The sequence below is a fragment of the Camponotus floridanus genome, unplaced genomic scaffold, assembly GCF_003227725.1.
Source record: "Camponotus floridanus strain SB8 unplaced genomic scaffold, Cflo_v7.5 scaffold16, whole genome shotgun sequence".
Classification (NCBI taxonomy): Eukaryota; Metazoa; Arthropoda; class Insecta; order Hymenoptera; family Formicidae; genus Camponotus; species Camponotus floridanus.
In genome coordinates this window covers 1,335,552-1,349,182 of record NW_020229281.1, presented here as the reverse complement: position 1 = coordinate 1,349,182, position 13,631 = coordinate 1,335,552, and the positions used below count along the sequence as shown (strand labels likewise).

Below are 13,631 nucleotides of genomic sequence, written 5' to 3'. Positions count from 1 at the left end.
TATGCAACATAAATAAATTCCCGAATCACAGATGGCCCAGTTTTTAGCGAACAATGAATATAATTCGGACCGTGTTATACTGATTAGCAACTCATTTAAGGCTCACGTAGTCATGGATTATAGAGTAATATTTGTAAAAATTTGATAAAATTTCATTCTAGTAAAATATAATACAAATAAAACAGCTTTTGAATGTTGTTGGAAACGTGATTTAATTGTCGAAAATGCTTTTTGCGATATTTCGCATTATATTTCGAATGAAATACACTTCTTTCATCAAATAATTTCCGGAAAAGATGATTGGAGTAGAAAAAAATTGATAGAAAATATTCAGTCCATTAGTGGATTTTCCTTTAATGTTTGAAAATCATAAACATTAATTTAAAACTCTTTAAATCCTTTTTTTAATTCTAAAAAAATTTTTAATTTTTTTTCTACTTTAATTTTTCTAAAACAGAATTAATCTTTTTAATAACAATTGCAATGCACGTTGGAATAAATTGCTTCATTCTCACATAATTCTACGCTTTATTTTAGAAAGAAATTAATAGAGGGGAGTGATATTTAATCATTTGCGAGGAATATTAAAGTGATAGTAAATGTGAGCGGAAACGGATTGAAAATAATTCAAACATTTTCAATCCAATTCATCATTTCGACAATTTCGAATTCAATTTCACAGAATGAATTCCTATTCGCGAGTTTCTTGTTCCAATTAATTACGTTCGTTAGGTATATACGCCGGTTTCTCCATCTTGTAGAGAAGTAGCATTCTGATAAGACTCTTGCAAATATATTCGGAACACTAACTACATAGATAACTTCATCTCTCACAATGGAGAATTCAGAATTATTCAAATCTAGCGAATAACAATGTTTGATATTACGTGTTAGATATTTTGTTTTCCTTTTTCTTCACACTCTATATATATATACATATATTTTTTTTTCTTTATATTTGTTTTTCTTTAGATCTCCCTCAGAAAGCATCTCTTTTCTTTCCTCTCTTTTCTCCAGGATCTACGATATGTGCTTGTCTCATTTTATAGACGTAGCATGTGCGAGCGGAAAGTGCAGCTAAAGAAAGTCCATCTCTACTTTATTTCACACCAGCAACTTTCTCGGGGAAGAAAATTCCCATGCGGGCGATTCTGTTTGCACTTAGGCCACACAACCGCATCGCTCGTACGCGGGTATCGCGAGAGAGGTTGCAGCATTTTCGTCTAATTTATGTAGTTAGGTGCCCGAGAAACACTATGCCCCGCGTCTTAACTTGATAAATTTGTCTAACGATGGACCATCGTCGAGAATTATATCAAAGCCGTTAATAGTGCGCCTCGCATAATTATCGAAATAGCAAATCACACATCACCGCTTTGACGTTTCTCCGTTTTTCATCAGCGTAGAATAATTTTTTTAATCCACAATCCGTGTAAGACATCGCGATAGAATCGAGAATGTGGAGGTACAATTTATCTTGTCGTTGACAAATATGTCAGCGGATAAGACAGATTGTAATTCCATATTTAATTTAATATTATTAATCACGAGCAGTAGATAACATGTAAATAATTGCAACAAACAGTCTCTTCGGTGTGCTTTTACAGCAGTTATGTTTCTTGTCGACTATTCGAATATTCAGGAAGTTAATTTATCGCATGCATACACAGTAAAAAATAAAATGTTAATTTAATATTTTAACATGTTATTTGAACATTTTTCACATGTTCCAGAAAGTCCACTCTAAATTTTAAGTTAAAATAACTCATTCGTCGTATGTTATAATACTTATTGACAAACTAGAAATGTTAAATAATTGACACAATACTTTACATTTATTTTTGTTATCGTGACTTTAAGTGTAATGTAAAACTAACATTAAAAAAAAAATTAATTAAAAATTACATGAAAAAATAATTACAATAACTCATAAAAATTGTTGTAGGACATTAACATATAGTAATTATTTTAACTTAAATTATTTGTAATAAAAACATTTGATTTTAGTAAATTTGATTAATTTTGTATGTCAAAGTTCAAGATTATTTAAAGATTTACTTTAAGTTTTCTTGGAATGTTAAACTGACATTGAGACATGTTGATTGTTTAAAATGATTATATTAAAAATACTCAAAACAATATTCCATTTCTAAGAGACATATACAAATACATGTTAAGTTATGAAGTTGACATAAATGTAACGTTATGTGACACATGAAAAACATTATAAAAATAATAACATATAAGTTGTGTGTGATAATTTTACATTAAAATACTAATCAAAATGTGGTAACACATTTTTAACATACGGACGCACAATTTTTTACTGTGTATAAATGAAACGTCCCGCATGCGAATAAAATAAATAAACTAATTAGATGATACTATTAGATAATTTTACAGCTCTGGATGAAAATGTTAAGTGAAAATAAATAATTTAATATTAAATAATTTAATTTCTACTTTGATTTTGATGACATATCTATATGTACATGTGTCACGTAAACGAAGCAATAAAAGAGGCAATTTTATTGCTACGAAGAGCTGTGCGTTATTATCCATTTAACCAAACAGTTGCGTGACAAAAAGTGGTATAATAGATAATGGTACAAGTTTTTGCCATTTTGACATTTAACATAGTTAATATCTTCGAGCACATGTTGAATACATTTACATATATTACAAAAATGACCATGACTTTTTTATTTCCGGCGGCTTTCTTTGCAAAAGTTCTTTCGCGAATTAATCAATAAACGCGTCCCATTAATCCCCATGTTATCATGCATTACTGCTGTTATTAAAACTGTAAAAATATTTGTCACGTGTCTCTATGACAGACTGTCATTATTTTAAATGATAATATTTAACCACATACATTTCAGAGTCGTGACGTGTGTATGCGTGTGTCTGTGTGTTATAGATATATACATTTATATTCATAAAATACTCCAAAGCCTCAAAGAGCGGTATTTGTACGCAATTGTATCTTCAACATCTTCGCAAGGAGAAAATACGACTTCTCTCGTATTTTACGATCGATACTTTATATATGATGCATATGTGTATAAGCGTATATCTTTAAACGCGCGCAAGAAAGAGAAGGAGAGACAACGATTGCATTTTTCATCTTTTGAGGAATGAAAATGACACGAAACGAGCTTCCTCCCGTCGTCTAGTCTTGTCATCTAATGCGCTACTCGCTCGTATCCATTTATATCGATGGGCCTATCGCGTGTATCGGAAGGGCCTTCGACCGATGATGTGATCGATGTAGGACGTCTGATGCCTTACTGGGCGTGCATTCGAGCGAAGCGACCGAGCACAGGGAGAACCTTGTGCTCTTCGCTTCTCGCATCCCCCTTGCCTCCTCGCACGGTTAATGGCCACGTCGTCGAGAGCATTATCGAGTGACCTTCCTTCGCTTCCTCCTCGGTCTTCGGCTCTTCGCACGAGCGTACCTTCTATGTCCGGAGCTTCACGTATACACGTATAAATAAACGATATACACGTACACACACGGGTCATAAAAGCGAAAAACTCAATGCTGTTCAATATAAGTCAGGGTAGTACGAGACCGAAAACGACGATCGAAAACGAGCTACCTATTACACAAAAGTGCGATTAAATATAATATGGATAAGGAGAAAATTGAGTGCAAATAAAACTACACTGGGAAAAGGGATTAACTATATTGCATAGTAAAATAAAAGAATGGTCGAGATTTTATTTTTGCTTTATCAGAAATATCGCGCAAAACGGTGGAAAAAAAATTAATTTTGTTCTACTTAAAAATGTAAAAACTTAAAATTTAACCGGCTACTTTATTTATTGTAACTTTTAGAATATATTGAAATATTTTTAGAATAAAAAGATAATTATAAAGTATAGTAAAAAAGATATTTTTAGAATAAAAAAAAAATAGTTGTAATTATCATAAATTATAATTATTCTTAACTGTATTTAAGAGTATTATTACTATGTATAGTTAAGGTTACTATTATTAACATTGTAATAATTATTACTATTATAATGTTGAGAATATATATCGATATATAATAACCTTAAATTTCGTGCTAAATATAATTTATAATTTATGATAATTGCAATTATTTTTTTCAATGTGTTTCAATGTTACTTTTATTCTAAATATTTCAATAACATATTAAATTTTTTCAATTTTTCATTTTTTACTGCAATAAATTAACCGACAGATCCATAAAACATTTTGACTTTCAGTCCGTTAAGCTTTTACATTTTTAAATAGAACAAAATTAATTTTTTCCCCTCATTTTGCTTCTGATAAGGCGTTGAATAACAAAAGAGTTGCGCGTTTTCAATCTTATATACATAAAACAATAGTTTTTATTTTTACTTCACCTATAAGCGTATAACTTTGCATAATTTACTCGCGCATAATATTTATATATTTACCATTCTCATTTACTATTTTTTTACTTAGAATTTCTTGACGTGTTTGTGTTAGACTGTTAAGTATAAGGATACATACATCTACACACACACACATATATATAAATGAAATTAATATACAAAAATGTTGTCCAGGAAAGAATCATTAATGGTATATATTTTTATTATTGTCAGACATTCTATGCAAATGAGCGACTCGACACATTTAAAATATAAAAAAAATCATGATTCTCATTTCGGTATTATCTGCACGATGCTTCTGATAAGGCGTTGAATAACAAAAGAATTGCGCGTTTTCAGTCTTATATACATATAACAATAGTTTTTATTTTTACTTCACCAATAAGCGTATAACTTTGCATAATTTACTCGCGCATAATATTTATATATTTACCATTCTCATTTACTATTTTTTTACTTAGAATTTCTTGACGTGTTTGTGTTAGACTGTTAAGTATAAGGATACATACATCTACACACACACACACACACATATATATATATATAAATGAAATTAATATACAAAAATGTTGTCCAGGAAAGAATCATTAATGGTATATATTTTGTATTGTCAGACATTCTATGCGAACGAGCGACTCGACACATTTAAAATATAAAAGAAATCATGATTCTCATTTCGGTATTATCTGCACGAATGCTTTTTTAAATCGCATTAAGAGATTTCGATGTAATATGTACATAATGAAATATCGAAACGCGCATTAATCGGATGATCGTGTTTCATGCACCACTTTTATAATTACTTTCCTTTCTCTTTAATCCGCGGTTAAATGTAATTCTTCTTCCCCGCGAGAATAATAACAATGCGTAATTAATATCACGTACGACGAGAATCATGTTACAGATCGACGCACGTATTTAATATTGCGATAGTTTATAGTAATCGTCTCTCATGATGCGGCTTTTATATGCATTCCGCACGCGACATACACACGTATAGGTATACGTATCTCCCTAGAATTTGCCGAATGGAGTTGAGTAAATATGTAGGAAATAGTATACCACGCAAATTGTGTTCTGATACAATTGTTGCGCGATATATATGTACCAAGCATAGGTGCAGCGACACGATATTGCTCTTCAAATATACACATGCCAGATAGCTATATTTTCGCGCGAAAATCGTATCAATCCGGTCGAATAGAATTTTCTTTATAGTGCGAGATGTCGCATGGGAGCGAGAAATATATATACTGTATTATTTTCTTGCTTATATTTTTAATATCATCATATTTTCGCGTATCGCTCTGATGAGTATCAATCTGATTATCGTCATTGAGGTGATTATTTCGAATTTATCGCCGTGAAAAGCTTGATCCTGCTCTATTTACTTTTATTTATTAAATGTTGAAATGTTTTCATCCGATATAATATCATTATCGTTTTTACAAGAGGATTCTCATATGAGAGGAAAAAGCCACTTTATTATTTTATGTTTTAAATGGTACAATTATCGTTTTTAATTACCGCCTGTGATCAATGCTATAATTATTATCACGATGAGTATTTTATGCGAGAGGGAGAGGGCGTCATTTCTTTTCGCAGCGTTTATATTTTATATTAATGGCAGAATATTTTAATTAACGTTTATTCAAAGACCTGTGTAATTCGAGCGATTTGCTCGCAGTAATTTGCGTAATTGTTTCCATAGGAGTGTGCAGAGATTAATTTCGTAAAAAGCCACTTATATGCCCGCGAGGCATTAACGACACCGCCATTTTCCTTTGCAGCTCGATAGCATCCATTCGAGCGGTCAACGAGAAACGTCTTTCCTTGAAATACGCGACATAATTGCTAAAACGGGACTAGTTATTCAAACGGAAATGCATAGAAACATAGAAACGTCCGTACGTTGTCACCGAAACGCCCAAGGGCTTCAACTTGGTAATTGTCATTCAAAGATCTCGTCGCACGGTGCGGTTAGTTATATACGTTCGGACTATGGCTAGCTTTTGTAGGATATTGTTATAGAGCTTTGGACGCACACGCACACATCGGATATTGTCGCGGTCATAGATTCTACGACCAATTCGGAGCCAACCTTCCTCGCTTTATAGGAGATTGCAATTTGCGCGCGACAGGTTTTCATCCCTCGATCGCAAACGGAGCTGTGAATAAATTAGATTTAATCATTTTTTTTTCAATATCAGTCGGCCAATTTAAACTTGCGAGAAAACAAAGTCTGGGGAAAGAAGAGATTGACTTATTTGTATAATATTTATGCTTTCTCGATTTGCTGAAAAAAGAAACTTTTCAAAACTCGAGTAACTTAAAGTATCGATTCCGATGAGACGACCGCTGTTTTTCCTCTTCTCCGCCGAAAAGAGCATACGCGTGCGCGAGACACTTTGTAAATAAACTGCGCAATACTTTTTAGCAAAAGCGACAAGACGATGGAGCAAAACGACGATGGCAAGAGGATCTGACGGAATGATAGAGCCATCGGTGACGCTGCTCGTCAAAGGCTCGGGATAAACGTGACAGCGGCTCACCGATCCATTTTGTGTGCATGTCCATGAATAGCGAATCCATCAACGACGAGACCATCGAGGACAGATTCCGAGCAAATGGCGATACCTTTTAAGCTGCGAAAATAACTCATTCCGCTATCCGGCTATTCTATCGAGCGATTTAACGCGGCGCGTCTAATTTAATTTATGTGTTTACGAATCCGCGGACTGAGTCGAGGCGAAGGGAGATCGATACCGATGGACCGCGAGCTTTGACTGGAATGATTTGTTGGCCAACTGCCATCGTCGTAATTCTATTTTCACGGAGATACGGGTCCAGATGCACGGTGCAGCCGCGAGACCGTGAAATTTGCACGTCGGTCATGCGGAAACTAAGAGAAAAGGGACGTATTCCGGATGAATTTCTTGCGAAAGATTCCTCGCTGAAAGATTTCTTCTCAGTGATCAGCTCGCCAATTGATTCTGGCTTACAGTTTCATACAAAAAGACACGTTCGAGATAGAAATATCACAGGCAGAACGGAAATTCGAGATACTGATATTATTTGAAATAATATTAAAATTTTGAATGTGCAGTGAGTGGAGCAACATAATTTGGATTTATGAAATTTCTGAAACGCGCGCGCATGTAAAACTCGAAACAAACGAAATGGAACGTAAAATCATCTAATTTAATGTGTTAAAAATACAACGGGCAGAGTTCGTGTCTCTCTACGAACTTCTCTCTCTGATAATACGACGAAGAGAGAAAAATGGATGAGATAATTGAAATTTTAAACGCTTCAACAATCAAACGCGGAACTGCACTGCGTTTTATCGCTCGCCGTGCATTCGCAATTAATCAGAGGAGTTCAACGGCTGATAATTTAATAACGATTGAATGAAGGAAATTTTAGGGCTTCGCGGGAACGAATGCACGAGCAACCTCGATCGTACGATCGCGTCTGTCCTTGTCGTGCCATCTTATTAGGAAACATCGTGCAATCGTCACATACAGGATACAGGATGTTGATATGTCGGTTAGAGATAGATTCGTATATCGGAAAACCGTGGACGATCGTTAATGCGTAGGAAAGCTGGCCAGGCGCCAGATAACACGCGGAGAATCACAATTCCTCGTGTTTCGTTTCACGTCAAATTCAAAACCGCCAAATGTTGGGTAACGCGAATAGAATACATAATAGCCAACAAGAAATATATATTGCGAAAAGTTCACCTTATTTCAAATCGCAAGTTTATCTAAATAACACAAATTTGCTCTGAACATTACGTTTATTTCCTTTCAAAATCATTAAATGATTATTCTCGATTTTTTTTTTAAATTTAAAATATTTATAAAATATTTAATTTATTTATTAAAATATCTTTATATTTATGCCGATTAAACGTCGTATAATCTATTTATATTATTTATTATATAATATACTTGTGTGTAATATGTTTTATTCTTGATCGCTTTGACAATAGTGGATCGATTCGATAGCAAAGCAAATGGATCATACGTGTTTCGGATTAGTATCAAATCTTTTTTCTTAGTTTCTTAGGTTACAGAAAAACTCTATCAACGATCGATTAATCTTATAGTGTCTACGAGCTCGATAAGCCTCGAGCCATTAACTCGTGGCTGATAGTTGTCAAGGAACGATCGGTCTCCCACCGATCGACGAGCTATCAATCGTGACCTTCGCGGTAGATCGCGCAGAATGGTTTCACATCGAAGACTTACGATTAGTTTTGTTCAACAGGAAAGCGCTCCTCTACCACCTGCTGATCTTAATAGAATGGAAATTGGATCGATTTGTCCTGACGTGTAGATACGAGAGAGGGTTTGAGGTAAATGGAGATAGTTGCGGAGGCGTAAAATTGGACGCGAAAATATCGGCTCGGTTTCGCAACTCGGGTAAAAATTAGGACAGGCCGCATCGAATTCGAAAGAAGTGTCCGACTCGAAGTCGGCCTGCGTCCCTCTCAAAATAAATCGGCGAAACCACGAACACGACGCTTACGTAATGCGTTCCCTCTTTTTCCGTATATATAGATCGTATATATCGCTCTACATTTATCATTCCAGTCTGGCGTCAGGAGATGCTTCACCTTGTCTTTATCGTTTTTCTTCTACTTAGATATCCCAATTATAAAATAGAAAATATTTCATATGCAAAAGAGACTGCAAGTTTGCGAGAAATCTATTTAACGGTTCTCTTCTTTCTTTCTCTTGTTTGTAATATTTTCTTTTCTCCTCTCTTTTGTCAGTAATATTTTTCTTAAAAATGTATAATTTATGTAAAATAAAATATAATATATAATATATATTTAATTTTCTTAAAAAAAAATTTCTTTACATATTTCTTTTCGTATTTTATAAATGTCCTCATAAAGTGCAATCTTATGAGCAACCTCTGATACATATAAAATTTTTCCTAAATGTTAAATTAGTTTAAAAATATAATTTTATAACGCTTTTCTCGTGTGATCGTCAAATGTATTTGTTTTTATCATTTCAGGTCGAGTGTGATTCAAAGGTTTCAAACATATTTCATTTTTGCAACCTGCCAATAACGCCAATCATGGAGATACAGACTGAGGTTAGTAAGCCAATATCTATAAAATGTCTCGCGTTTGTGGCACTATTGTTAAATGTTATTTTAAAAATAGATAGAATTTGAGCTTTTCTTCATGATGCACGTATATGTACGCTTTTATTTTCGTTTTTTAACTGCGTAGAAATATATTTATAAATTACTCGGACTGCAAAAAATAAGAATGAATTTTTATCAATCCTTCAATGTGGACAATTTTCAATTTTTATAATTTTTTTCCGAAAGAATATAAAATAGAGCCTTTCTCATATATGTAGAGAAATGTAAAGAGGTAGATTCAGCATTATTATATATATTTGTATTATGATATAATTATATATTTTTCATTACATTTATATTAAAATATAATTACATTTATGTTAAAATATATTATTGTGTTAAAAAATAACAAGTAAATCAATAAAAAATAAATAAATAAAATAAATAAAAAATTGAATCTCAGATTATTATATTATTATGAGATGATTTTTCATATTATTATAGATAGATATATATATGATTCACACACATAAATATAACATATAAATCATTTTTTATTATATTATTTTAAATACTATAATGATATTTCATCTTAATAATTTTATCATATGTGTGAATTATAATGTACGACGATTGACATAGCTGTTCGATATACGAAGGGAAGAAAAAGTAACCTAGCATTTTTCTCTTTCTCTACTAATATTTGTAGTGCCAATGTTATGAATCTACCTCTTTATATATGTATATAATATTTCTAGACAGTGTTTGTTTGTCAAAACTTTTATTGTAACTTAAAATTTTCTTTTAATGTAAAATTGAACTGTCTTTACATTTTAAATAATGATGACAGATTTTTGCACGTGGAATAAAAGATAAATTCAAAGATAAATTCAAAAATTCTTTAAATTATAATAATTGTAAAAAGTAACAAAAAATTTTAATTAACGTACAATTACAAATCATTATAATTTCACATTTGTTTCAATTTAAATAATTTATCTGCAATGATCCTTTATTCTCGCATTGTTTTATAAATAAAGCAAATTATTATTCGCAATCCTTTGTGTCATTCTGCTTTTAATTTGTGGAATATTTGTGAAAACTACAATGTATAAACTCAAAGTTCGAAATACGCAATGTTAAAGTGCATAACAATATTTAAAATTGGTATTAAAAGAATTATTAAAATTGTAAAAAATTGTAAAAATTGTTAAAAATTGTAAAAAAGATATTTTCTCAAATTTTTCGAATTTTTTTTGGATAGTATTGAAATTTACTGAAATTTATTTAATAAAAAATAACAATGTAATTATTGTAATAAAAGATTGACTATAAAAATATTTTTTAAATTCGATATTTTCTAGAATTAAATTCTCTATAACAACAATGTAATTGTACATGCATAAAGTACTATAATACTGTTTCTCCGGGAAGAAAATGTATTCTTTGTAAACGTAAATTAATCTAGAAGTTTTAATAAGTCTTTAGAAAATTACAGATTGTTTCAAACTCGCATGAATCCTGTTTTCTTAGTAATATTCCGTCGGTCTAACGATATAATGAAACTAGAAATAGTGTATTATGTCGTCGTATCAAGTCGGCTTTCATTCAACGGTCGATTAACCGATATTTCCTCCCTCTTCCGTCCTTTTATTCAACGTGAAATCCTTTCGCGCGCGCGAAATCGCATCGATGGTACTCATCAATCAACAACTCAACAATGTAAGATCTCGTAAAACGATCGACAAGAAGAAGAGACGCGAAGATAGATATAATGTTTCCTTGTATGGCAACGGAAGTCGTGCTATCGGTTGCGTCAAACTGTCACTATGCTCATGTCTTTTTTTCGTGAGGATCTTCCTCGGGCGCGCAAACATTTATTTATTCTACGAACCATCTTTTCTTATGCAAATTACGCATTGACGCAAGGACCGATATAACATTCAAGGATCGTTCATAAAAAGCGATATGACTAAACCGTGAATCGCGTCGACGGTGACATACATTAGTGATAGCATTTTGAAATTGCGCAGACCTTGTCGCGTTGAAAATAATTGAATTACTCATTGCAGAACTTAATTGTTTCTACAATTTGCTTTTTCTAAATTATATAATACGGGTAACAATAATTTTATTTTTTCACTTTCTAGAAAAATGACATCTACATATGTATATACATATAAGAATTAGCAAAAACGGAAATGATTTCGAAATTTTTATATTTTGTAGAAAATATGAAAGATACTAAAAAAGATCTATATACATGATATCAATGTCAAGTGAAAAAGTGAAAACTTTTGCCATCTCTTAAGAAAAGCTTCATCTCAAGTATTTTAATACACGACATTGATATTATTTGTAATATTAAAAAAATACGACTTATTTTTTTAAAAAAGACTTGTGAATAAATATTGTTTCTAAAAAAAAAGTGATTAAGTTTGAACATGATTCTAATTGCTCCGTAAATTAATTTAAAATTCTTCGTGATGATTGTGAAGTCTTTTAAATGTCTTTTAAATTGTTAAATGAATTAAAGCCAGTGAATTTAGCTACGTTTCAAAGTAATTTTTTGAATCAATTGAATTGATATTTAGTTTGAAATTTTTTTAATTAGTTATATTATTGTTCCGAATACTTCTTAATTATACACACACACACATATATATTTATTTATTTTTTTTTTTATTTTATTATTACATATTATATTTATTGAAAAAAATTTTATTCAAAATGGACAGCTCTAATGAAAACCAATAAATCAGCGGTTATATATGTATCGTTGCATTGGTATAACAATAATATATCATATTTTTCTTATTAAAGAAACACTTCATATAAAATTTATTTACTTTATTATTACTTTATTTTTACTTATTCTAAAAATCGCATATTTTTAAATTTTAAAATAAAATCTATAAATTTTATATATTTTATATTATATACATTTTTTTAAATTTAAATTCCATATTACATTACGCGTCCAATTTTATATTACATCATGTATTATTTCAAAGTTGCATGTAAAATGCAATCGCACCGCAAAAATAAATGAGCAATTAATTTCACGAGTAAATATTAAATGATTTTTTAATTACTCACCTCGTGCTTTTATCCAATATCTTCCTGAGCATTTTCTCTTGCTTTGCCTTTTCTCTTGTTCATCCTTCGCTGTTTCTTCATGGCACACTCGCGAAAACATTTTTAATTACGATCGCGCGCACAATAATCAGTAGAATATGATTGTGCGATATTTTGCGCGGCACTCGCGGCATTCACTTAGTTATGTATAACATATATGTTATTATATCACGAGGAGAGCGATACGAAATAGTCACATAGTATATAGTAACATAAACGAACAATTATACAAATTAATTAAATTAAATCAGGCACAAAAAAATTCGTAAATTCTATATATTATTCTTAAGAAAACATAAACTTGTCGATTAATTTCGATCAAAATAAAGTATATGCAATTTAACAATAATAAATACAAATTTATGCGATAGAAATATTATTGATAAAAATAATTTATTAATAATGATTATTTCCGCTAAATAACGTCGCCATATTATTCGAAATCGATCTCTACTGTACTCGTTTTGTGTTAATGATCTAAATATAATATGAAAATGATTCTCTCTTTTTTCAATATCGCGCGATACTATGTGTCAATTTATTGATTAAGTCGCAATGAATCGACAGAAAATATATAATTTCAATATTTACAATAAGTGTAATATTCAATATTGCAAACGGTACATTTCCAACGCGAAATATGTGTATCATTAATCAACAATTGATGTATTATGTCTTTTCGTTGCTTGGGTAAATCGTTGTCGCGATGCTCTTTCCTGTTATTCGCGGTAATTAATCAATGTTACAAGTTATTGATCATAATAATTATAAAGAATAATCACGTTTCGAGAAGTAACACAGTGATATACAGAGTGATGATATACGAAACTTATTCATTCGAATCTTGCCGAATGATACCGAGATTATTACCGGAATGTAAACATAGCACTAATAATAATAATAGCGAACTATGCGTCATAAGACCGAATGCCTATTACTTGATATATTATACATTGCCACTCCAAAATATTTAATATCATGATAATTGTCGTCGC

The 13,631-nt window shown here is 31.3% G+C and overlaps 1 protein-coding gene across 6 annotated transcripts in view; it reads left to right on the top strand.

Moving 5' to 3' along the window:
• The window catches only part of LOC105251306 (calcitonin gene-related peptide type 1 receptor), a 175,859-nt gene that overhangs the window by 2,965 nt on the left and 159,263 nt on the right, over positions 1 to 13,631 (top strand). For all 6 annotated transcript variants that reach the window (XM_025406921.1, XM_025406916.1, XM_025406919.1 and 3 more), the window contains one exon: positions 9,424 to 9,504. Coding sequence is in view for 5 of the 6 variants with exons in the window: in XM_025406916.1 (XP_025262701.1) it covers positions 9,487 to 9,504 (18 nt within the window). In the remaining variant the exon portion in view is untranslated. The remainder of the gene's footprint in view (positions 1 to 9,423; positions 9,505 to 13,631) is intronic.